The sequence below is a fragment of the Pseudorca crassidens genome, chromosome 5 (assembly GCF_039906515.1).
Source record: "Pseudorca crassidens isolate mPseCra1 chromosome 5, mPseCra1.hap1, whole genome shotgun sequence".
NCBI lineage: Eukaryota > Metazoa > Chordata > Mammalia > Artiodactyla > Delphinidae > Pseudorca > Pseudorca crassidens.
Window position 1 is genome coordinate 53,690,724 of NC_090300.1, and position 27,290 is coordinate 53,718,013.

Here is a 27,290-nt window from a genome sequence, read left to right on the forward strand (position 1 = left end):
ACTGCCTTGCCCAAAGGCTCTTGCAGGCAGTCATGCTTTAATGTCCACAGCCCACTATTCCAGCAGGTTAGGCAAGAGGTGGTTTCCTGACCCAGGACTGTCACTCCCAGGTGTGACCCGACTAGTACAGCCTGGCTTAGAAGGACATTCTGAGCCCATGAGAGTCTTCTTTTTGATAATTTAAATGTAGAAACATGAAAGAGCTCAAGTGAAAGGATGCCATGTGTAAGTCACAGTTATGAAGGAAAAAAGGTGGTACCAGGTTCCCTTGGAGCCGAGCGCTTTCTGGTTCCAATAACAGGTGTCCTTATGATCCTCCACCTCTAAGTGACTTGAAGTAAATGGAATGGAAAACTGTTCCTTAACCAAATTATCTGATTAAAATCTATGGGCAAGATGAATGGAAATAGTAACAGGGCTTTTTTTCCCCTCTCTTAGCTCTGAGACTCTCTTGGTAGAAACACCCTGAAAGTGATCTTAGTAATTATAAGGTGGACATTGACCTTACATTTGTATGCAAGAGGATGTGACAAATGGCATGTTACCCAGAACTTCCAGTTTCTCTTTGTTTTACCTCCAACTTCTTTCCCACCCTCCTTCATTTCTTGTCTCATGGATGAAAGGAGAGCAATGAGAAATTAAAGGGGGGAAATAAAATCAAACCAAGTGTAGAGTGAACACAGAACTGTAGCTGGATGCAGTCTAGAAATTTGCTTCTGAGCTTCTGGGGGTATCATGGTTAATAACAACATTTTTAGTATTTGTGAGATAGAAGCAAAACAGTTGAGGCTCAACAGAAGTTTCTCTCATGGGTCCTCATAAAGGGAATAACCATTCTCAACCAACAGATGACAGGTGGCTCTTAGAAAAAGCCTACAAAGGAGGGGAACCCCCCTTGTTTTAAGTATGAACATTTCGGATGGTTGATTTGATCCAAGGAAAAAGAATCTAAGGGGGAGAAAACATAACATGCCTAAGAAGAGTGGATGGCCTTCCAGTCCTCTAGGTAATCTTTGATGAACAGCATTCCTCACAGCTATGTTTTGGTAAGAATTAAAGGGCAGAGAGGTTATATCCTGAAGGGAAGAAATTGGATACAGCTGACAACACCAGATGCATATTTCTGACATTTTGATATGTGGACAATCAATGGCGCAGGTGTCATAGTAGGCATCATTTTCTGGAAGCAAGGGGCCAAACTTGGAGAGGAGAAACCAGACGATCTTCCAGTTTAGGTAGAAGTCTCAACTGAATGTCTGAACAGGTGTGGGGCTGCTAGTGGGGACATAGAGGCCTGTGGGAGACTGGACTCATTTCCTTTTTGGCCGACCATGATCTCTGCAGTGTATACTTTATGGAGGGCCTCAGGAGTCTACATCAGTGTCGATTGTTTACAACTAAATTATTCGGTAACATTTATTGGCAAGTTGTTCTCCATTTTCTTACAATTATGCTAATGCAATGTCTTATCCATTTTTAAATGTGTAAAACATACTGAATACTTGGCACTTGTCCATCCAGGAGAAAGTGACTAAAGCACATGAGAAAAATATTATGGAGAGCTTTTTTTGACACGCTGATTTATTTAAAAATCAACAAAGTGGCTAATGGAACGTTGGGGTAGTAATTTCACATTTATATTAAACTTTAATGAGCCCATGTGGTTTCTTTAAAATCTATATTACCTGTGTAAAGAAAACCTATTCATTAGAAACCCAGTCCCTGATTTTGGTAACAGAGCCAATATTCATATCCCACAGAGGCCAATTCTAGTGAGCTTTAAATTTCAAGATATTTAACTTTATGAATATAAGACTTTATTATCAACACATTTCCCATGCTGTCAGTTGAAAGAATATGTTGACCACCTACTGTAACTAATTTAACTAGTAAATGATTGAAATATTAATGGACAGAACAATAGAGTTGTTAACATTTTTCTTAGGAAAATAACTTTTATACTTATATTAGGCTTATTTGCAAATAATCATTTTACTGCCTGAGGTTTTAATATATAACTTTATAATTTATTTATAAAGAAAAATGTATATGTCAATTCCAATTGGCTAATTCTATATTTTTCTGTTAAATTGTGCAAGGAGAACGTCTAATTGGTCTAATTAATTCGTATGAACTTCTCTGGGCTGGGCTTTTTGGGTCAAAGTCTAGTTGTTGGCCAGCCTATGGTTCGGATCCCCACTCCTGATCCACTCAGTGAACACCCTTTGTTCAAGGAAAAGTCTAAGCCCACAGCAAGGGATTGTGACCAGGGTGGGTTCTGGTATAAGAGGATGGAGGAGATGCATGCATCATGATTGATGCATTTCACATTAGAATTTTCCAGTCTTTCTGCATTGTTAACAACACTGATACACGACCTTGTTATACGTCTTTTTGCATTTGTCCACTAAATTTGTTAGGATGAATTTTCAGAAGAGTAACTGTCTAGAGTCAAACGGTATAAAAAATTTTAATTTTTCTACCTATCTTGCTAAATTTTTACCATTATATTTCTCTCGGTCTCTTAATATTTCACTTACTAAACACCAAGAATATAATTCTCCCTCTTTTCATGTGTGTAAACGTGTAAGAAAGAAAACTTTCGCTTCTGTAATCAGCTCACAGACATGGTTGAGTCTCACAACCTTGTTCTCTTCCTTTTTTTTTTTTTTCGTGAAACTGCTTATGAAAGATTTTTAATGTTATTTTGGGAAATATTCCTATCTCTAGAATGTTGTTTTACTTCAAGAAAACGTTAGGGTGGCTTGACTGCTGCTAGTGAGGCTACCATCCAAGAAAGAGGAAAAGATAAAATTCCAGGTGCTGTTTTTCTCACTTAATTTTGCAAATTCTGTAAAAGATTAATTAGAAAAACCCCAAACTGCTCTCAGGACGGTGGAACAGCTGACAAAGTTTGGAAAGTCGGGCCAGGCTGTTCTCTCAGGAAAGTTTGCACTTGCACTCTGCCCTGCCTGCCCGAGTGGCTGGTATGAGCGATCCTGTTCCCGTGGGTGTTCCTTGTCACACTTCAGGGAGGAGAATTCTTCCCCGTGCTTTTCTTTATACTTCCCTTGGTGTAGAGCTTCTCAAATTGAGAGGGCAGAGGAGCACCTGGGAATTTGTGCAAACTGCAGATTCCTGTGCTCCAACCCCTGAGATTTTCTAACTTGGTAGTTCTGGGGCCCAAGGACCTATATGTTTAACAAGTTCCTCAGATAACTGGCACAGGTGCTCGATAAACCGCACTTTGAGAAAAATTGCTTCAGGGACTTAATGGGTACTTTTGGGGTGAGAGGAAATGAAAATTAAGTTTTCTATTTAGGGACTTCCCTGGTGGCACAGTGGTTAAGAATACGCCTGCCAATACAGGGGTCATGGGTTTGAGCCCTGGTCGGGGAAGATCCCACATGCCACAGAGCAACTAAGCCCGTGCACCACAGCTACTGAGCCTGTGCTCTAGAGCCCACGAGCCACAACTACTGAGTCCGCGTGCCACAGCTACTGAAGCCTGCGAGCTTAGAGCCTGTGTTCTGCAACAAGAGAAGCCAGAACAATAAGAAGCCCGGGCACTGTAATGAAGAGTAGCCCCCGCTCAACTAGAGAAAGCCCGTGTGCAGCAACAAAGACCCAGAGCAGCCAAAAATTAATTAATTAATTATAAAAAAGATAACTGATGCATAAAAAAGTTTTCTATTTAAAAAAAGTTTGTTCTATAAAAAAATTGGTTATGCTACACTTTGTTTTGGTAAGTCAGTTCTGGGTCTTATCAAACAACTTTCTTAAAGAGAATATTGAAATCTGTCTCCCCACTACTTCACAAACAAGAATGCTATTGACCCTTGCTTTTTCCTACTATCCATCCTGTTTAATTGACTTATGTGTTCACAGTCTTCCATTCCTAAATCCTCTGGTTCGGTTCTTTTTGGACCACGCCAGAATCCATTGAGGAGCTCTACAGTTTCTCCTGATCCTACTTTAGCAATTAGTATTTTGAAGACTAGCCCCTTGGACAGGTCAAGGCATATGTGCGGAGGTTATTTGGCTGTCTGCCAGGAAAGGACCAGGCTGATGTTATCTGGGTTAATTAGAACCTGGCTCTTTGCCTTGATGGTTCAGATACTTGATTTTGTCAACAAACAGGACTGGATCTGGTCTGTGAGCAGGTTCACTTTAACCAAACTCACAGCACCTTGTGCACATGACCAGCCTGCCACACAGTTGTTTACAGTTAGAAAGGGACTGGAACATTTCCACCATTCGAGTGCTTTGGGACGTCCAATCACAATCAGAAGTTTGCTTCCTGGGTAAGAAATCAGAATAAGGGAGGTTCAATACATAATTTGCTTTCTGATACCTTGAGCCTGATGCATTCATTGCCGCAACTGAGATAGCCTCGCTAACCTTGCTGACCAGATAGCCTTCTGAGGGATACATTTATTTTGTAGATTTGTTCATGCTACCAGTTAAATTTTAATCTGACCAGAGAACTATCTTTTCTCTTCAGAGTGACTTTGCCTCTCTCTGCTTCCCTCCTTGCTTTCTTTTTGTTTATTTTACAGGTAGTTCTTATTATCCTTTATCCGTTTTAATATCCTTTTCCCAAGTTATTGTGTGGAGTAGGAGATAGAAATGCAGTTTACAGTTACTGGGTCAGGCACTTCATAGTTGTGCCCTAGTGTTTCTGCACTGCTCGCAGTTTTCTTTTGATTCTTATCTTGACACTGCAAGCCAACTTTACTATTTGTATCTTGTTACAGAAGAAAACCTATTTTCAATGATTAGAGAGCTGTCCTGTTCAATATGGTAGCCACTAGCCGCATATGGTGGCTATATATATATATATATATATATATATATATATATATATATATTTTTTTTTTTTTTTTTGGCGGTACGCGGGCCTCTCACTGTTGTGGCCTCTCCCGTTGCGGAGCACAGGCTCCGGACGCGCAGGCTCAGCGGCCATGGCTCACGGGCCCAGCCGCTCCGTGGCATATGGGATCCTCCCACACTGGGGCACGAACCCGTGTCCCCTGCATCGGCAGGCGGACTCTCAACCACTGTGCCACCAGGGAAGCCCCTAGATATATTTTTTTTTAAATTCGGGGAACTCCCTGGAAGTCCAGTGGTTAGGACTCCGTGCTCTCACTGACGAAGGCACAGGCTCAATCCCTGGTTGGGGAACAAAGATCCCACAAGTCTCATGGCGTAGCCAAAAAAAAAAATTTTGGTTTCTTAGTTGTACCAGACACATTTCACGTGCTCAACATGTAGGTAGTGTTTCCTACTGGGCAGCACAGATATAGAACATGTCCATCATTGCAGAAAGTTCTACTGACCAGCACTGGTCCACAGACTCCTACATTTAAGAGAAGTGAGAAGATCCTTAAATATCTCATATGCCAAAGGCAAGAAAAAATGATTAAAAACAATTTTAGTTGTTTTTTTTTTTTTTTTTTGGTTGAGGACTCTATTGCTAATGAGACTTGGCAGTTTATAACTAAGTCCAGCGATACATAAAATTGAAGTGTGTGGGTCTTTCTGCCACTATCCCATCCTTCCACTTCTTCTTCAGGCTCTCTTGTTTGAAAGTAACAGAAACCCACTCTGACTAGCTAAAGCAAAAAAAGGGGATTCTGTTCAAAGCTGCAGGATTATCCAAGGACAGGAGTACAGCTCAGCCTGGAACCAAACTGGGACCTAAGACTTAGGTCTTATCAGCACTCTATCTGCTCCTCTCTGCACCTGCCTCATTTTGGCTTCTCTCTGCAGACCAGCTTACACTGCTTTTCTACTCCATGATACAGCAAGTATGACCACCAATAGCTCCCAAGATTATATTACCTCCATTCACTATGTCAGCTAGGCTGAGGCTAGACTCTTTCAGTGCTCATTCCAGTCATCTCTGGGAAGGTGTTCATTGGCCTAGCTCAGCTCAGGTGTCTATTCCTGGTCCAATGGCTGTGACTGGGGGCAAGGTCAACCATAGCTGCATGAAGCCTTGCTGCCGTTACCATGTGGTTTAGAGAGTGCGACAGGAGCCAGGAAAAGACACAGCCAGGAAAAGACACAGAGCTTGGCAGCCAACCCCATGGGAGGCCACCGCAATTCTCACTGTATCATTTGGTGGCCCAGGACTCCCCTCTTTAGTCATTTACCTGAACTATACGCTCCCTGAACTATTTCCCTCCCTCAACTATACCACGAATATACTCTATTTCTACATCCTCCTCTAAGTAAAGTTTCTTTATCTTGTGTATCATTATAATAGGATTATGCTAGAAGGGCAATTATTCTGATATTGACAGCAAACTGTAGCAAAGATTCAGATAAACCTAGAATATCAGTTTTCTCATCTGATAAATGAGGATTATTTTGTCTAGCTTAAGGTAGTTTTTGAGCTTTAGAGTTTAATAATAATAATAATGCTATGCCCTTCAAAGTAATACATTTTCAGTTTAACCTGGATATTAATGGAAATAAAATATCTTATGGGAATTTCAAACACTGTCAGAAAGGCAGTGGGGGAGATAAAAACTTTACTGAACCTGAGGTCATATAATATAAACTTTAATTCTATTTTTTTTACATCCAGATTGATCTTGCATAGAACTCAGATTTGAAAATCAAGTATAATCTTTTTCATAATCTGAGGGGAAGGATTTACCTAGCTGTGTGATCTTGAGCACAACACCGTGCCAGGTTCTTCACCTATAAAATGGGATAATAATAGCCACTACCTCACTGGCCTGTGAAGATTAAATGAGTTATCCTATGTAAAATATAATAGAACAAGAGCCTAGCAATAGTAAACACTATGTAAATGTTAACACTGATTATTATTCTTTGACACATTGTTTCTTAAACTGTAGGTTGGGATGCATTAGTAGCCAATTAAAATACAAAGAAACAGACCAGAGCAGAATAAAATAGTAGAGAGCACTGCACACGGTACAGGTATTATTGTGGGTTGTGATAAATATGCCATAACAATTGGTACAATGCTACCTACTCTGTAAGTTTCAATATTTGCTCTTTTTTGGGCTAATTTGAATCGGTTCTTAAAGCTTATTTGAATGAATACCAAGAAGAGTGAGAAAATGAAGAATGGAAACTCCACTGATTGGGGGTCAGATGCATTTAGTTCTAACCACTGTTCTGCCACTGATCAGCAAAGTGGTTTGACACATGACCTGAACTCGACACCTCTTTTATTAAAAAGGGAATTTCTTGTATGTACCTCAAAGGAAAGTGTGAAGCACTGTGAGCCCTTATAGTCCAGCACTACATATGAATTAGACAACACCTCTCAACTTGTCCGTTTTGAATTATAGCTTGGCAACATCATAGGGCTAATTATGACTCCTCCCATTTTTTTTTTTTTTTTTTTGGTTTGGAAAAAAAACACACGAAGTTCTCTGATTTGCAATAAATGCAACTTTGCCAAATTCTCTGACCACTCATAAAATTCCGAGAAGTGACAACGAAATACACTTAATATATCTGTTACGTTGATTTTAGAGTTTATTGCAATTTAAGCCTGAAAATTCAAACATTTCTAACATCACCTTTTTCTATTTTACCCTTTCCTTTTTGCTTTCTTTCTCTTACTTCCATTCCAATTCCATAGGGCCCAAGTTAAAACCTGAAGAAAAGGGCTTCCCTGGTGGTGTAGTGGTTAAGAATCTGCCTGCCAGTGCAGGGGACAAGGGTTCGAGACCTGGTCCGGAAAGATCCCACAAGCCGTGGAGCCACTAAGCTCGTGCGCCATGACTACTGAGCCGGCACTCGAGAGCCCGCGAGCCATAACCACTGAGCCCGTGCACTTAGAGGCCATACTCCGCAACAAGAGAAGCCACTGCAATGAGAAGCCTACGCACCACAACGAAAAGACTAGCCCCTGCTCGCCACAGCTAGAGAAAGCCCGTGCGCAGCAACGAAGACCCAATGCAGCCAAAATAAGTAAAACAAACAAACAAACAAAAGACCTGAAGAAAAGAATTGCTATGTGACATTATTCAGGAAGAGGAGGTGAATAGTTTTTAAAACATCTGGTTCTCATCTTATTTAAAGCATGAAAATGAGAATTGGAATCTTGTAGATCTAGTATTGATTTGGCAGCTAAGAGAAGAATGGCGCCACAGAAGGAAGTCTAGTCAATGAGGGGAAGGAACTTTGCACTGGCAGGGACAGTAGCATTAAACTAACATGGGGAGTAAAGTGCACAGGGAAGAGGATTGGTAGGAAAAAGATGAAAGTGCTCTGAGAAAGTTAAGGGTCATCATCATCCCCATCATCATCATCATCATCATAATTCTGACAAGTAGAAATAAATGAAAAGCTACAGAAAAAAATGAGATGGAAAAGGAAATAGTTGAGATTCTTTTGTGAAATTGAAGGAAATTGTAGCATCTGACTTGCTGCTTTAAAATATTTCACACAAGTTTTTTTGTTGTTGTGGATCAAGGAAGGGGGAGAAGAGGCACTAGAACCATCAAGCTACAACTAGTTTCTCTTGAAAAAGAGCAGAAGGTAAGGGAGGGGATATATGCATATGTATGGCTGATTCATTCTTCAGTGCAGTAGAAGCTAACACAATATTGTAAAGCAACTATACTCCAATAAAAATTAAATTAAAACAAGAATTGATTAATTTAAAACTAATTAATTTAAACTAATTTTAAAAAATTCGAATAACAACAACAACAAAAAAGAAACCAACTACTGATACGCACAACAACTGGGATGGATCTTAAGGGCATTATACTGAAAGAAAAAAGCCAATTTCAAAGGTCACATATGTATAATTCCATTTATATAATATTCTTGAAATACGATTTTAAAGATGGAAACAGTAGTTTCAAGGGCATAGAGATGGGGAGTGAGGATATGGAATGATGGGTATGACTCTAAAAGGGTAGCACGGGGGATATCTTTGTGATGATGTAATCATTCTGTATCTTGATTTTGGTGGTGGTTACCAAATCTACACATGTGGTAAAATGCCACAGAAATATATAGACATATTGTGCCAATGTCAGTTTCTGAATAAGGGCAGGTACGTCTAAAGAACTACCTAGACCACCTGGAATGCAACACAGAACAACAGAAAGTAGAAAATATGAAAGAGATTACAAAACATGGAGGACAGAGTGAGGAGATTTAATATTATCTAATTAGTGTTACAGAAGGAGAAATGGGGGAGAGGCAAAACTAGAAGAGATCATATCTAGGCAGTCTCCTGGTAGTCTAATGGTTAGGATTTGGTACTTTCATTGCCGTGGCCCGGGTTCAATCCCTGGTCGGAGAACTGAGATCCCGCAAGCCATGCAATGTGGCCAAAATAAAATAATAAAAAAATTTTTTTTAAAAAGAGGAAAGAGCAGAAGGTATAAACGAAAACACAAGCCTGTTGGTACGCTCAATAAACATTTATTTGACTTTTCTTCCCCATACTTCATAAAAATAAAATGAATTTATATTGAATGTTTGCACTTTACCCTTTTTTGCTTCCATGTTCTTCATAATTAATATTAGTAGGTCATTATCAATAGATCAGTAAATGGAGACAAGAAGAAAGCATTTGCTTCAAACCATTTATCAGGTCAGAGGGCAGAGCTGGTCTTCAAATTTATAACCTCTAAATTCTTGGTTTCTATTATTACCAGACATCTCTAACTACTGAAAAAGAAGTTCTAGACTACCTAGTACCAGCTAGTTTGCATCTTCCATCTGTGCTGTTTAATGGAAGATGAGACAGTAGGTAGTGCTCCCGTACCCCCAATCGTTTGGAATTTTAACGTGCACACAGGCACACACTCTCACTGTGGCCTTGCTTAGCACCTGCTGGCAGCCAAGATGGTAAGGTAGGAGGCCATGCAAAACCAGTTTAATAGCTATTTACTAACTGATACTTAAACTGACTTTTCAACACTGATGAAGACCATCAGTATGTGGGGATTACAATATTCATTACCTCACCGTGATTATTTTTTCTAAGGCCTGTATTCTCTGTGATCATTCAATTCTGTTTCTCGGATAAAGAACCATTATCATTAGTTTCAGTGCTTTTTGTTTTATGTTATACAGTCAATTTTACCGATAATTTCCAAACATCCTTAAGTAGGCCTGCAAAAATGTCAGTTAGTGTGTGCCTTCCCATCTGCCTCAGATCTATGTAAATGTACCCTGCTTAGTTTCACTTGAGTTCAAACCTGTACCTTTGAGGCCAAGACCTTGGGAATTCAAGGGCAAAGTGAACTTTAATCTGGTACATTTCGTACTTTGATGAATAGTGTAAAAAAAAATCCTCAGAGCTTGATTGGTTCTAGTCACATTTGCCTGTCACTATTTCTCAAACCATTGTACATAAAGTCACCAGCACAAAAGATCCTTCACTAAAAAAACATATGCCAGGGGAAAGCAAATCAAAAGAACAGGGGAGAGGATAATGTGTTTGATTTCTCAAAAGTCTATTTACTGTCCAATTGATTTTGGCCCTTAGGCCTTTGGATGTGCTAGCAAGTAATTATTTTTATGGTTGATAAAATGAGTACTGAATATTTATCATTAATTGCAGTTTGAAATCACTTAAAAAAAATCTGTCATTTTGGTTTCTAAAAATTGTTTCTTCTGGCTAGACACGAGCCAAGTGCCGAGAGCTGACCAGATGCCAAGTCTCAGGACTGTCCAGTCTTCCACATCAGACCCTCAGCCGGGCCTTCTGACTCTTCTTGAGGTTAGAAAATCTATCCCCCAGTCTCACAGATGCTGTTCTCCCCCAACTGGCTCTACAGAGAACATCATTATCTTTGCTGAGCTTCTGTCTCTATGGCAATAACAGATGGGAAGTGCTGCGGAATTATTCATGTTCTGGAAAGGAGGCAGTCAAGGAGGGGAAGATGGGGGGTGGGAGAAGGGGGCACGACCCGGGAGCACGGCGATCGTGGTGTGAAGAACGGAACGTGTGTGTGGAGCGAAAGAGAGGCCCGTGAGCCTTTAGTAGGCCCGTTGGGAGGAAAAGAGGGAAAAAAATCTATGAGCACAGGGGTATTCCCAGTCGGCTGGCTCCAAATGTGGACCCCATACGAGTGACCTCGAAGCAGTAAAACCAGGAGAAATGGGGCGAAAACTGGCAAAAAGAAAAAAAGGAGGGGGACGAAGCTCGAGTCTTCTGAATTTGGTGCACTGAGACCTGGGGGTCAGTCTCCTGATTTTGCGGTGGGGCGGGAAAAAGGGTTTTTTCTTGATGTTTCGAAATATGACGGAGCAGCTCGGCAGAGTTCAATATGCTAACTAGCCACCGCGGAACACAGACCAGGGAGACCACTGTCCGGCCCCGTGGGTCACAGCCGAAAGCTCTTCAGTCGTCTCTTTCCTCGTCTCATCTCCTGATCGCTTCCAAAACAAAACCCCAAAGCCCTCAGGAAACACTGCAGAAACATGTAATTTCTAGCTCCCTTTTGGAACCGAGAGAGCAGTCTGGTGAGGGGGTGGGAGGAGGGAGTCTGAGAAGCAGAGACAAAAATGTTTTCTCTCTGTTTTGCCGGAACTTCGGCCAGCCCTCCGGCCCGGCCGGATGGCGGAGAAGGTCAGCCCCGGCAAGACGCCTGGGCGGAGGCCGCCCGGGCAAGGCGGGGGCCGCCGGTGTGGGGCGGAGCGCAGCGCCAGCAGCTGGCGGGGCGGCCCTCGGGCGGGGGGGCCCCGCAGGGGCGGGGGCAGCCCCAGCGCGCAGGGCCCACACTGTGGGGGGTGCGAAACTGGGAGGCCGCCGCTCGGCTGCCTCCGGGGCGGGGCGGCCCAGCTGCGCCCCGCGGGGGGAGGGTCGCCCGTGCCTGACCTCGGGCGGCGGCGCTCGGCCGGGCGGGCCCTGCCTCCGCCCTGCCGGCTGCTGGGGTCGCGCACAGTGCACCGCGCGGCCGCCCTGCCCCCTCTCTCCGTGTCGTGCGGCGGCCGAGCGACCAGGGCGCCCCCGGGTCTGGCCCGTCTCCACCGAGCAGCGGGTGGGGCGGGGGCGGGGCGGTGGCGGCCCCAGACAGCCGGCTGGGCGACTCGAGGAAGGAAGGAGGGAGGGCGGCGGTGGGGGTGGGGCGGGGAGGGAACATCCTGTCTGCGCCGGGTGCACCGCAGACAGCGCCGCGCGCCAGCCGCCCAGACGGCGCGCGGGGCTGGGAACGCCGGGCGCGCGCCTGGGGGGAGGGGCGCGCGCGCCAGGCGACGGGCCGGGGTAGCCCTCGGGAGCTACAATAGTCCAGACGGCGCGCGCGTCCCCGAGGGGCTAGGAGCCGCGAGGCGGCGGCCGGCCCGCGGGCAGGGTGCCGCTGCTGGCTCCGTTCCCCTCCCCCCCGCCCCTCCGCCCCTCCGCCCCTCCGCCCTCCCTCTGCCCCGGGCGGCCGGAGACGGCGGCGGCGTCTGCGGGAAGCCGTGTGTCTCCGCAGTGACGTGGGCGGGCCGAGGACTCGGTGACGTCAGAGGGCTGTGTGTAGCGATGTGTGTGGGGTTCGGAGCGGCGCCGGCACAGCCGAGGGGAGCGGGCGAGCGGCGGCGGCGGCGGCGGCGGCGGCGGCTGGCACAGGTGCGGCCTCGGCTCGCTCGGGGGACGCGGCGGGAGGCAAGGGGCGCGCGGCCCCCGGGGCGCCCGACGGCAGCGCCGGGGGTAGTGGGGAGTTAACAAAGCTCATCGGGCTTCCTGGGGCGCGGAGGCCGGAGTCGGGGGTGCGGATGCGCGGGTCACGGGTGGGGTCGGAGCCCCGGGGCGTGGGGGCGCGGGGCGGGTGTCTCACGGCGTATCTTGTCTCGCTGATGCCGGGCGGTGGGCAGGGGCAGGGCGCTGCACTTGACCGGAGCCGTCGGGACCCCGGAGACCTGGGCGCCAGTCCCCGCCCCCCCGCCGCCTGTCTGTGCTGCGCGGGGATGCCCCGGGCTCGACCCGGTTGGTCGGCGCCCAGCGGCTGGGGGATCCCGGCTGGGCTCCCCACCCGCCCCTCTCTCTTCTGGTCCCGGGCGGGCGAGGGAGGTGCAGCCTTAGGGGTGCTGAGATAACACCCGAGAACTTCCCGGGGAGAGGGTGCACGGGGGATTTCCAGTCTTCCCAGCGGCCCACTCAGCGGGGTGGTGTGGGGAGGGCCCTGGGGGTGTTCCGAGACCGCGGTGGGGTGCTCCTTTTCCTCCACTTCCCACGACCCCCTGGCACGCCCCGAGGCGTCCCGGGTCCCTTCCTCCCCACCGCCCCGCCGCCTCCTCGGGTTTGAGATGGGTGGGTGGCTTTGCGTGGGCCGAGGATTTCAGGGTTTGGGGGCTCCCCCATTCTAGGTCTCGCCTCCTCCCCTCTTCCTTGGCCAGCGTTGGCTGAGGTGTTCCTGTGGTGGGCGAAATCAGTACGTTGGCTAGTGGCCTTGGTCCTTAACCCTTTGGGTCTGTTTTAAGGTAAATTCCTCGCAGTTTGGGAGGCAAAAATTTCTATTTATTGGGATTCCTTTTGGAATTTCTCTCAAGAAGGAAGTGGAAGAAGAATCTCTTCTTTTTTTCCCTCTTCCTCCATTTGCATTCTTTGTGAGGTCTGTCTGCCTTGTGCTTTTTGTCCCGGATTAGTCTTGTTCAAGGATGGAGATTCCCAGGAGTGGAGTCTGTAGCTTTTGGCTTCCATTAAGCAAATTCTCTAACCCTTTAAAGGGAAAGTTAATTTTTGCTTACAGTCATTCCAGAAAAATAGCCTACACTGACTAGATGGATTATGCACTTAAGATTGTAACTTACATATGGTAGGGATGTTAACTAGTATCTGATTTTTTTGGATGAAACTGGTGGGTTTTTTTTTTTAAATTGAGAGATGAAGTAATAGGTGATTTTAGCTAAAATGGCATAACTGAGAAAACCTTTAGTATTGAGTTTTGGGTGAGATGATCTCTTTAAGGTTCTTCCTGTTCTGAGTAGGAGTAACCCTCTCCCTTTTGAGGGATATTATTGCAACCTTTACCCATTCTCCGAATTGCTTTCCTATTTAAATGAAGGTACTTCTAGTTAACTGGTATTAGATTTAAAGGAATCACTCAAGTGTCACCTTTGGTAAAGTGAACTCAATTTAAGATTAAGAAACTATTTTCAAACTGACCCTTCGGGCTCTGGAGCAAATTCAAATGTAACTCTCCCCTAACCCCCTTCTCTTCCAGATTAATTAAAAGAAGAATGAACAGTAATCCTGAAGATAACTGGGCAGTTTTTCTTTAGGTTTCATTTTTAATTGTAGAAGTTCAAGTGGAGTCAGAGACTCTTCTTAACTGGTGTGAGGATTTATACAAGCCTTCATTTTGTCCACACAGACCAACAGATCATCATTTTTAGAGAAGATACTTTTTTCCCTCTTTTTTTGGTGTCCTTGGTGCCAAATACTAAATTTGGGTGCATAATTTTGCCTCAAGTAATTGCATAAACTTTTTGCGTGTTGTGCTTAAAACCAAACCAAACTATTGCGTTGAACTTGGACATCTTGAATTGAGAGAACTGGTAACTTTATTTTAATACGTATATCTGAAGAACTTAAGAAAACAAAGGCTTCCTCGGAAGTGTGCCTCTTAAAATTATTTTCTGTGTTATTAGACAATAAGAAATTTTATAGCACTTGCAGTGAAATTATACTTGGAGTATAAGCAGAACCAAAACAAAGTTGCAAAATCTATTGAGTAGTTTAGGGAGATCTCTTTGGAAACTTAAATTTTCTGTTTGAATAAGTTACCATAAGTATTGGTATACATTGTGTTTCTCTCTTCAAATAAGCAACTAGTTAACAATGCAAATCTCAGACTTACTTATTTAACACAATAGTTTTTAGCAATGGAAAACCTACAGACAAATTTTTCCTTGGTTCAGGGCTCAAATAAAAAACTGAACGGGATGGGAGATGATGGCAGCCCTCCAGTGAAAAAAATGATGACAGACATTCATGCAAATGGAAAAATGATGGTAAACAAGATGCCAACTGTAAAGAAGGAACACTTGGACGACTATGAAGCGCCAATGGAAACTGATGAAGAGCATGTCAAGAGAACCTGTGCCTCTGTGCCTGAACCTTTACATTTAAATCCCAGTTTGAAACACACTTTGGCACAATTCCATTTAAGTAGCCAGAGCTCTCTGGGTGGACCAGCAGCATTTTCCGCTCGGTATTCCCAAGAAAGCATGTCACCTACTGTGTTTCTGCCTCTTCCATCTCCTCAGGTTCTTCCGGGTCCACTGCTCATCCCTTCTGATAGCTCGACAGAACTCACCCAGACTGTGTTGGAAGGGGAGTCTATTTCTTGTTTTCAGGTTGGAGGAGAAAAGAGACTCTGTTTGCCCCAAGTCCTAAATTCTGTTCTCAGAGAATTTTCACTCCAACAAATAAATACAGTATGTGATGAATTGTACATCTATTGTTCAAGGTGTACATCAGACCAGCTTCATATCTTAAAGGTCCTGGGAATACTTCCGTTCAATGCCCCGTCCTGTGGGCTGATCACATTAACTGATGCACAAAGACTGTGTAATGCTTTATTGCGGCCACGCACTTTTCCTCAAAATGGTAGTATACTTCCTGCTAAGAACTCATTGGCCCAGTTGAAGGAAACTGGCAGTGCCTTTGAAGTGGAACATGAATGCTTAGGCAAATGTCAGGGTTTATTTGCACCCCAATTTTATGTTCAGCCAGATGCCCCGTGTATTCAGTGTCTGGAGTGCTGTGGAATGTTTGCGCCTCAGACATTTGTGATGCATTCTCACAGATCACCCGACAAAAGGACTTGCCACTGGGGCTTTGAATCAGCCAAATGGCATTGCTATCTTCACGTGAACCAAAAATACTTAGGGACACCTGAAGAAAAGAAACTGAAGGTAATTTTAGAAGAAATGAAGGAGAAATTTAGCATGAGAAATGGGAAGAGGACTCAATCCAAGGCAAGTTTTTTTTTTTTTAATAGCAATTTTGAATAACGGTAATGGTTTACTTTGAAATTAAAAGTCTATTTAGAATATAACTGTTAAACTATTACTGCTCATGCAACAACAGGAAAAACTCATCTAAATAATATGTTATGTTTGTATTACACGTTTTAGGCTATAAAGTGCTTTCCTGTATGTGTTCTCATTTGATCTTCCAAACAACCTACTGAGAGAAGTGGGATTATTCCCATTTTACAGATAAAGAGAATGAGGCTCAGAGAGATCAAGTGGCTTTCCCAAGATTATATAGCCAAGGAGTGGAGGATTTGGGGCTTCTTTTTCAAGCCATGTCCTTGTTTTCACACATCTTGCTTTTTGATGACTAAATCAGTTGTTTTCCTAGGACTCGAGATAATTTACACTTTGGTGTCATCTCTATTTGCAAATGATATAATAGGTAGCCCAAACAACTCTGGTGGTGGGCTCCAAACAGCGTTTTTTCAAAGGTGTATTTAGGATTTCTGACATTGTTTCTGTAATTGAATATTCAGACTTGATCAGTACTGGAGACAAATGCAAAAGACAGATTTATCTGAAAATTTCGTGATTCTAGTCACCAAGAATTTTTTTTAAAGAGAGGAATAATTAAAAAAATTATGGCAGCTAGAATAAAGATTATTTTATTTTTTAAATTTAAAAAAAATTATTTTATTTATTTATTTTTGGCTGCATTGGGTCTTCATTGCTGCACTCAGGCTTTCTCTAGTTGCAGAGAGCGGAGGCTACTCTTCCTTGCGGTGCACAGGCTTATCATTGCAGTTGATTCTCTTGTTGCAGAGTGCGGGCTCTAGGTGCCCGGGCTTCAGTAGTTGTGGTGCGCGGGCTCCGTAGTTGCGGTTCGTGGGCTCTAGAGCGCAGGCTTAGTAGTTGTGGCGCACGGCCTTGGCTGCTCCGCGGCATGTAGGATCTTCCCGAACCAGGGCTCGAATCTGTATCCCTGCATTGGCAGGCGGATTCTTAACCACTGCACCACCAGGGAAGCCCAACATTATTTTAGATTAAATAAACATTAATATAAAAACGTCTCAGCAAAGAGATTTTAAACTTATTTTCCCACTGCATTATCTGGTAGGCTACACTAGTTCATTCTAAGAGTTTGAATGGCTGGCTAATACATAAGATTTAGGCTATTAAATATTCAGTTTGTTGATCTGGTTTTTAAATATTTGCCTACTCGATTAAAATCAGTATAATAGCTAACACTAAGTGTTTAAAATGTGGCAAGCATTGCTTTTGAACAGTTTTACACGTACAATTTTATTTGATTGGTACCACAAAAGATTGGCTGTGTTTCATCTTAAGAATCTAATATTTCCACTATTAATTAGCTTTTATTCCTTGAAATATCTCTGCCCTTTCTGCTTCACAGAAGTATTAAATGACTGAAGTTTATTTACAGCAAGATTAGAGCTTGGGCAAGAAACTTAAGGTTTCATGGCCTGTGCTTTAAACCTTTCAGGTTTTGAGGGAAATTTAGTTACAGTGTAGTTTAAAGACAGTGATTTGCTTCAGAAGCCCAATGAAGATAATTTCAGACTTGAATTCAGGGTAGTTTGCTACTTGCTGATTCCAAACCGGTCAGTACTTCTTGGAAATTCCTTGCCTGTGGCTACTAGGTAAGTTTATATTGTTTAACTGATTTTAAAGCAGAATTGACTTCAAGCCAGTTGTCACATTGTTGGACATGCTTACAGCTGGCCTGGTCCCACGCTGAAAATAGTGTTTAGAATTGTCTGTATTCTCAAAATGTGGAATGCCCCTTTTGACATTTATGATATCTTGCCCTAACGTAACTAGGACTCTCACATGTCCATAGGTGGCCACATTATTTGCCAGATATTCTTGGTCCAATCTTGGTTGCTCTGACATAAGCATTTTGGGGATAAATTACTTTGCCTAATATTCCTGCTCTGTGTTTGTGAGAAAAAATATCTGAGAACCATGATAAAGGTTAAAAAAAAAAGGTGATGAATTTACTTAACTGAAACTGAATGTGCTAGGGTTTGGTTAAAATTGAAACTGTCCTTCATCAGGATGTAGTCATTTATTGTCTCAGAATTTATTAATTTGAATTCAGTTTTTATTTGGGGAAGCCGTGAGATTTTTTTCCCCATCTTTTTACTATGTTATGTTTTGCAGTATTTGCCAGTGTTTCTGGTGTGTTCTGTTATTTTTTCCAATTTTATGTGAATTTTAAGCAATTTAAGGGAATTTGAAAATTTCCAGTAATCAAACCTTTAAGAAAGAAGTGTTTGGGGAGTTCATGCGTAGTAATACATGCTTGCCACTTCACATTTTGAAAATTTACTCCTCAAAACTTGGCGAAGTAGTTCTCTTTTGAAGTTGAGATGAGAAACCGATGGGTTCAGATGGGTCACGTGCTTCTGGTTGTATAACTGGTAAGTGGTAGAATCAGGAGTTGAATGCATTTCTTCTGACTTCAAGTCTAGTAATTTTGCCTACTTTTTCCAGAAGCAAACTCAGTAGCAGAAACTGAATTTTGAGAAACATTAACTTTTCTTATCAACTTACCTTAGTATAATGGTTCCTAAGCTCTCTGTTAACTTGTATGTAGACTAAGGTATTTTACTGGGAAGGGGGCACGGAGATAGTCCTTGGCTGGGGAACATTTTTCATTATCTTCTGTGAGTCACTGAATTGGTTGCCCAACAAACCAAATACATCCAGAGAAAGCTCATTTAAAAAAGTCAAAACAGGCTTTTTTAAAAAAAATTAAAGCATATGCTAAATATATTAACCTCTTATCTAAAGGTCCTTATGTTTAGTGTGAACACTGATGTAATTGGGTATGTTTAGTTAATGTAGTCAGAGTAGGTTTTTGAATTTTAAAAATCCCCTCAAACTCAGTAGGCAATTGTTTGAAATGTAGCAACTGTTGAATTATTTCTAAGGATGGAAATTATATTAGTGATGGTCACCAAACCATTTGCATAACTAAAAACTATATTTACTTTGCATAGTTAGGAGCTATATTTAGATGGGAGAAATAAGTGGTAGAAGGTCAGTGTTCTAAGTGAAGAGCTGACTATTCTTTGCAGACACCAGAGGTATAGTATTTTGAACTCTTTCTCACTCAGGTCACCACAAGAAATAATACTTGATTTTTAGATTTGCCTAGGTTGCTTTGCAAAATGGTGTTATCAAAACTGTCTCTTCATATCATTTGAGTTTTTTATGTTTTTATTAGAAAAATGATTATTGTATTTTATAGTGCACAAACATATGGAAGAATATCATATTCTTGATTCTTTTCCATATCTCCAGTGGGTATTGTTTATTTGATCTAATTCTGATTTTGTTGAATCTTAGTTTCTATCTGTGGAAAAAAGGTTTGCGAAGCAAACTGATCATTTGTAAGTAAAATTTGAAGGGTGATGTTTCCTTGAGATTATTTTCAAGCACATTAGAAAAACCTATTTGTAGTCAACTGATAAGATCATTATAGGTGATTCTTTGCTGTTACAGCATGTGGCTGACATTCTCCAGTTCACTAAGTAAAGATGGTTTATGCCTTTATAAATTTTTAGGGGTTAAAATTTAGATTTCTAACATTTAGACTTGAGTACTGTTAGGTAAGTAAAATAATACAGTTCTTACTTTGCTTAGGGAAAAAACCCTATGGATTATCTGTGATGCAAATAGATTACCTAAAGATATCAACTTAAAAGTTTTCCTCTTAAAGCCTATTAATTAAACATTTCACTTTTTTTAGTTTTGCATTTTTCTTACAGTTCATTTCTGCGAGGTCATTGGCAATAATGATAATCCTCCAAAAAATTTCTCCCCTCTTGTAAGCTATTATACTTTTCTTTAGGAAGTGTGTTTCTTGGTACCAACCTAAGTGAGGTAAAGAAATACACTAGAGAGGATGGGTAACTTGCAAAGAGTAGTGTTGGGACAAAATGTGTACCAGTAATAATTATGATAGATTTGATGGTAATTTGTTACATCAGAGGCAGAGTTTGCATTTTATGATTAGCATAAATTTTTATTAAGTGGCTATAAGGTCAGAATCAAATGAAGTATTTGTGCTCATATAAGGGACGAGTATGAATATTTTTTTCTAACTTTATAAAATTAACAACTGTCTTAATGAGTTTTGAGACGATCTTTTTCCTGGTTTCCCAGAATTTAGTTTACTGCTTGGCAGGTCAAAGTTACTCAGTGAAAAAGAAAAAATTTTTTAAACTGAATAAATTTTGGGGAGACAATGCTCCATTGTATTTTAGAATATTGGGGATTTTTTGGGAAAAATTATGGTTTAACCCTTAATAAACTTATATAATTTGCAAATAAACTGTTGAATAAGACAACTGGTCAAATGAGAGAATGGATTTAAAAGTACTTTGGAAGTTGAGTCTAGAAATATCAGATGGTACTTCAAACTATTATTGAAATATTTACTAATATGTATTTCGGGATTTTTCCTTTCCCCAAACATTTTCTTGATTTATCTAGAATTATCTGAAGATATTTCAAAGTAAGATAACTGAGTGTTGGGCTCAGCTGTATCTCACTTTTAGTTGTTTGTACACAGTAATTATACTAGTTGGATATTTGTTTATTTATCAGAATGAAGTATGCAAGAAGAAAGTACAAAACACGTTTGTTATAAAATATAAGAAGGAAATTTCAGTGAAAACACATTTGTTATAAAAAATAAGGAAATTTCAGTGAAATCTTTAGAATGGCTTTGGGAATAGTGCCCCCTTATGGTTTAGGAAATATAGAGTCTATATTCATTTTATCATTAAAAAATTTTAATTTTTTAAACATTTTAAAATGTTAATATTTTTAAAAAGGCTTCTGATAAAACGCTTTATCCTTTTGGTCTGAGAAATGGGAAAAAATGAAGAAACTTCAAGGAAGAAAAGAAAAAGGATAGGCCTGAATCGGTACATAGTTAGCCAGTAGTGTTCTCATACCTATGCATATGTTATAATTTATACCACTTGGAGAACAAGGAAGAAAGCAAGAATTGGATTAATTTCAATGCCTTTAGAATTCTGGTAGTAGAGAGTGTGGAGCCAGAACTCAATTTGTTCAAGTAAAGAGGTAGAACTAGTTTGGGAATAGTTTTAGTAATGGCTTGAACCTTTATTTTGTCAATGCATAAAATTTGGTCTGTTGAGGTTTCATATACGTTACATGTACATTAAAATAATGTAAGGATTTTATTTGACTAAAAAGGCATGAAGAATATATAATTTAAGGTGTGGTTTGGTTCCATCACTAAATAAAGTATTACAGCACCATGCTAGGCAGAAAGAGAAATGAATAGGAAAGATTTAAAGTTAGTTTAAAACTCATTTTGATTCCTAGACTTAGAAATGGGTCACAGAAATATGTATGTAAAGACTAGTTGGAGGCTCCCTAGGGCAGGAATTCATCTCGTAGTTTCTAAACCTAGAATGTGATGTATGCTTAACAAAAGTTTGGATGCAACTGAATGAAAAGTCTTAGTAGCCCTAGAAAGCTACCAGTGATTTTCAAGGAGGAAAAGAGTTTCGTTTTAAAGTGAAACAGCATTTTGTTTTTATTTGTGGTATTGAATTTATTTTGAGATTTCTAATAGCCTTAAAAGTGCCTATTTTGTTTATCTTATGGGGACAAGGAATACAAAAGTTAAAATTACTAAAGACCATTTTGGTACATAATACTACGGCTTTCCATTTTGAAAAAAAAAAATTTTTTTTTTTTGAAAGCAATATAGGCCCATTAGAGTAAATCCTAAAAAAAGTACAAAGAAGAAAACAGAATTTCCTCATAATTTCACCATGGAGTGATAACCACCATTGGAATTTATTCCTTTACGTACATAATGCTTTGTAAATCTGTGCAAAAGCATCTGTAGAGTGCACAGGTTATTAACTTAAGACCTAATTGTTGAAATAATACATTTGGACAAACTTTAGGACATGTACTTAGAGCAGTGTTTATCAAAGTGCAATTTGTCACCCATGCAGCCTTTCTCATCTGGGGTTCTATGAGGGGAGAATTAAGCCATAGAAAGGATGGTATATAGTACCTTTCTAAGTCCTTTGGAGAGAAGTTAATTTAATGCATACAGTGGAAGCTTTGCAGAGTTTGGGCTTAATTTTCTTGAGAACCTCAGTTGAGAAGGGTGAGGGGGATATCAAAAAAGTCAATTTACTGGGTCACCAGCATTTTAAAAATACATGAAATAGAGTAAAATTTTAAAAAATGCAATATATTGCACATAGTAAAATTAACTAATTTACATTTTGATATTGTCAATTGACATTATTTGAAGGCCAAAATCTGAGATAATTTTTAAAAAGCATCTATGCTGAAATGGGATAGAAAAGCAAAGCCTAACATGTATATAGATTAAAACTTTTTTAAAAAATTAATTTATTTTTGGCTGCGTTGGATCTTTGTTGCTGGGCGCAGGCATTCTCTAGTTGCGGTGAGCGTGGGCTACTCTTCGTTGCAGTGCGCGGGCTTCTCATTGTGGTGGCTTCTCTTGTTGCAGAGGACGGGCTCTAGGCGTGCAGGCTTCAGTAGCTGTGGCTCGTGGGCTCTAGAGCACAGGCTCAGTAGTTGTGGCGCACGGGCTTAGTTGCTCCACGGCACGTGGGATCCTCCTGGACCAGGGCTTGAACCCGTGTGTCCTGCGTTGGCAGGCGGATTCTTAACCACTGCACCACCAGGGAAGCCCTAGATTAAAACTTTTTATAACAGATATTTTAGTGAAAAGATGTATATGACATGGAAATTTTCAAATAATTGCAATATTAAGTGGATTGGACACCATAGAATTCCAGTGTAAAGAAATTATTTTTCAAGTTCCAGAAATTAACAGGATTTTTATCAGTTTGTTTCCTTTAAGTTTTTTTTAAAATAAATTTATTTATTTTTGGCTTCATTGGGTCTTCGTTGCTGCACACGGGCTTTCTCTAGTTGCGGCGAGTTCACAGTGTGCGGGCTTCTCATTGCAGTGCCTTGTCCTTGCGGAGCACGGGCTCTAGGCATGCGGGCTTCAGTAGTTGTGGCACACGGGCTCAGTAGTTGTGGCTTGCGGGCTCTAGAGTGCAGACTCAGTAGTTGTGGCTCATGGGCTTAGTTGCTCTACAGCATATGGGATCTTCCCGGACCAGGGCTCCAACCCTTGTCCCCTACATTGGCAGACGGATTCCTAACCACTGTGCCACCAGGGAAGCCCTGTTTCCTTTAAGTTTAAGGGAGGAATATCGTACTACTGACTTTTACATGGCTTTGTTTCCATGAAGGATTTAAGAAGAGAGTTGCACATTATAAGAATGTGACCTTGCTTTTCCTTTGAGAGTTTTTAAGCACTTTAAACCTAAAATTGGCTTTATGAGGTAGATATGATTCTGTAGTGTGGAGGAGCAACAGACATTGTGATTTCTGCAGATCCATCTTTGATAAGTTAGTGGAAGTGCTTAGACCTTATTGTTCCGGTTTTGCATTAGGTTGATTAATTCTAATAATTACAATGAAATGAGGCACAAAACTAAGCCTTAAAATCTCTTGAGTAGCTATTTGCTACCTTGTAACACTATTCCTGTTTCAGTTGTTGAAACACTCATTCACAGCCTGTTGGAAGTATTGAGAAAACCTGATCCTATTCTGAGAGATTCAGTTTCTTTCAGTAGGAGTTGTTGGCAGCTGTCTGGTAGGGTGTCTTTTGTGTCCTTCTGAAATCATTTATGGACCACGTGAATGTCTTAGTATTATACACAGTAAAAGGAACCTGGCAGGTATATTGGCTTTATAGCTAAGGAGTTGTTGCTTAACTATGTGTTTGGTCATGTGTTTACTAAGGTTGCTAACGATTTATGTTTGGCTTGTACAAAGTAATGTGTATTTAACATGCATTATACTTTACTTTTTATGTAAGCACACCATTATAGGAGGATAGACTATGAAATTTATCAGTCTACTAGTCCTTCATATGCTTACTGGCTTATAAATACCAAAATGTAAACATTAATCTTTGTCTTTCTAAATTCTATTTTAAAAAATATTTTCCACATATTTTAAAAAGATTTAATTCTGATTTTTTGAGGGGAATTTTTGAAATCCCATCAATACTTTGAGATACTGTCTTGATTTCTTTAGTTCATCAATGTTTGTCATTAGGACTTAAAGATCATAATATTAATCTGACACTGTAATTAGAAACTAAAGTGCCACCTCAAATCAAAGTTTATTATTGAAGATAAATCTGGGAATTTTAAAGCATTTTGATTTTTGTTTTTTGGGGTTTTTTTTTAGTGCAAATTGGAATGTTAGTATACAAAGGGTGCTGAGTGGGTGGAATTGCTTTTGTAACTAGAAAGTGGTGACAAATGCTTATTGGTCTTTTTGTAAATGAAATCAAGTTCTCTAAACTATTTGTCATTGTGAGGCTAATAAGCATGGTACCAAAATACAATGATTCTTTATTAGGAAACCTGATTATTAAAGGGTCATGTGTACATAACACAGTAAGTTGAAATTTAGAGAAACTTGCATAAAGCATTTCCTAATTTTTACTTATTTAAAGTTAACTTCTGTACATTTTGGGCTTATTTAAATTTTGCTTTCATAGACGTTATTTGTTGTTTTACGACTTAGAGAAAGAACTTTTGGAATGAAATCATATGTCTGAAATTTTTCTTATATGTTTCAGATGAGGATGCCATCTGTTCATTTTGTGGTAGATAATTATGGGGAAGTTGGGCAATAGAAGTATTTTAAAATCTTAAGGCTCTAACTTAAGCTACTAAGTGATCTACTTCTCTTCTTTGCCAAGTAATGTAATGTATTCTATTTTAATGTTTAAGTACACGAAGGGAATGAAATTATTCTCATATTGAAAGGTAAAAGGAAAGTCAATAGATGTGCGTATCTTGGTGTCTCATTTTTATTCCTGATCAGTAGTAGCATTATTGCTGTGCCATTTAATTATATTGTTATTTTTTTTGAAGACCTAATTTGTATGTTGCCACAAATGCATAATAGATGAGAAAATCTGGCATGCCCGTGAATGTTCTGTTGTATAATATGTGCTTTTCATAATTGTTTTTAACATGCAGTTAGGATAATTTGTTATAAATGTGTTTATGGCTTACCACAGCATATTAGGTAAAATTAACTCCCAACATTTTATCATGGTTAGTGTTGTGCATTTCCCCATCATTTATATTATTTAATTTGTAGATCTGATCTCTCAAAATACAACCCAGAGACTTAGGATTGTTGGTACTTCATTGAACAGAAGGGTATTAAATGTGAAAGAGACTATCTTGTGAGTTTCCTGGTAGCAGATTAACCTTAAAAAAGGCTACCCTGGGAATTAATGAGCTACACTGTCATTCAGAATTCATTCAACAAATATTTATTGAGTCCCTACTACATGCCATGCATGGTGCTAGGTACTGAAAATACAAAAGTGATTAAGACAGTACTTGACCTCAAGCTGCTGTTTAAGCAGAGGCGGAATAGCCACTCGTCAGGGATTTTGTATAGGGAGTTCAGACATTACCTAGAGGACTGCACTAGGTGATCTTTAAGGAAGGTTTTTTTTAATAACCCCTCCTCTGTGAATCTCTTCATGTGTTGGTGCAAGAATAGGAAACAAAATAAAGGTCAGAAACTAGAGAGGGATGGATGTTTAAATAGAAAGAATGTGCTAGCAGTTATTTAAGGTGGCATTTGAAGTTTAGAGACATCATGGAAACAAAGCTATCCTGAGTTTGGATCATGAATAAAGGTAAAACTTATACAAATCAAGCTGTAGAGTTTAAAAATGAACTTGATCAAAATTGAATCAGATTTGAAGTCAAGATCTCTGGCTGAAGAAGTTTAGAATTTGTTATTCTGAAGATTTGACATTCCAGTTATCTGTAATAGGGAAAACTTTAAAATATATAAATCAATTTTAGTAATTTTAATTTAAAACATCTGGAAACAGTTGATTTCTTGGGCAGTACATCCAGAATTGTCTCAGATATAAAACTGATTTAAAGTGGAGCTTTCCATATTTTCTAAATAATGAGTTTAACAGATAACTTCTAAAAATGAAATTCTCATTTAATTTGAGCCAATCTTGTACGTCACTGATTTGTTAGAGTGAGCTTACCCCGGCTCATTAACACCTTTTTTTATCACAGTGTTGGGGTGAAAAATGTTCTGCCTAAGTGAGTTTTCTAGATGATGAAACTACTCTTCTCAGCACTGTGTCTTTTTAAAAACTTTAACCTTTTTTTAAATGAATTCTAAAATGTCTTAAATAGTTTTCAGTCTTTCTAAATGGTATGTGTATGGTATATATATATGTATATGGTATACTATAAATATAAGTATAAATATCGACTATAAGTATGTCATGTTGACTCAAGACTTCTTAAACATCAGTTACTCTGTTGTGATAAGGGTAGGGAACAATTGAGATATATTAAATTATTTGCCCTGGCCTATGTGTGATAAAGCCCTCAGATTGTGTTGCTTTTTGAATCAGTTTTTGTGTTTGTGTCTTGTAATTCTCCTCTCTCCCTAGGCTGTCAGCTGGCACCTGGTATCTATCATTTAGTATTTCTGTTGCCAGCAGTCAGTTCCCTTTCTAATTTATGGTAGAACTAAGCTATAGGCTGAGAAACTGTGTAAACAAATGATTGATTTATTTTATAAATAAGCAGTTGCTTTTGCCCCAGATTCTGAACTTTAGAATACTTGATCAGGATTGTGAGGTTTAGAAACAAATTCTACTCTTACAGAGTCTAGAGGCCCTCACTGAATACTCACCTCTTAAATCCTTTCAAAATGCTCTTCTTTTCCCTATAACCTTGTGCTCTTGTTAGTCTTTCAAATTCCTTGCCCAGTAATTCTTAACAAAACATTGATCTCCTACCAATATGTGTGTGTGTCGGGGGAGGGGAGACAAAATATAAAACAAACCAAATGAGGAAGTTAGTAACCACAGGTTATTTATTCTTTTCTATCTCAGTTTCTGAACCTCAGTTTTCTTAGCTGTAAAATGGAGATAATTATACCTACTTAATCAGGTATTCGTTAGAAATAAGCAGGATATAAAGTTCTTATCGTGAACTTTGAGGTGGCCAGTTACCTTCTCCTCTTACTTTATTTACAGGTAGAGTTCATCCTTCAGGGCTAAAAAGAACTTTTCATATTTATGAGAAAATGTGGTTTACTGATAAGTGTTAGCAGACACAGTGGTTTTAAAGTTTGGCAAAATATTGCTGTAGAATGTTATCTAATATAATATGCTAAGAAATGCTATAGGGATGGGGGGGTATATTCTAGGTAAT

The 27,290-nt window shown here is 40.3% G+C and overlaps 1 protein-coding gene across 5 annotated transcripts in view; it reads left to right on the forward strand.

Moving 5' to 3' along the window:
- Positions 1 to 10,661: 10,661 nt before the first annotated feature.
- The window catches only part of SKIL (SKI like proto-oncogene), a 35,053-nt gene continuing 18,424 nt past the window's right edge, over positions 10,662 to 27,290 (forward strand). Inside the window, exons 1-2 of one of the 5 annotated variants that reach the window (XM_067738013.1) lie at positions 10,662 to 10,738; positions 14,169 to 15,931. In XM_067738013.1, the coding sequence (XP_067594114.1) occupies positions 14,830 to 15,931 (1,102 nt within the window). In that variant the 5' untranslated portion in view covers positions 10,662 to 10,738; positions 14,169 to 14,829. Of the gene's footprint in view, positions 10,739 to 12,509; positions 12,575 to 12,902; positions 13,761 to 14,168; positions 15,932 to 27,290 lie in introns of those variants that run through there. The other 4 variants (XM_067738012.1, XM_067738016.1, XM_067738011.1 and 1 more) reach the window with 4 other exon arrangements.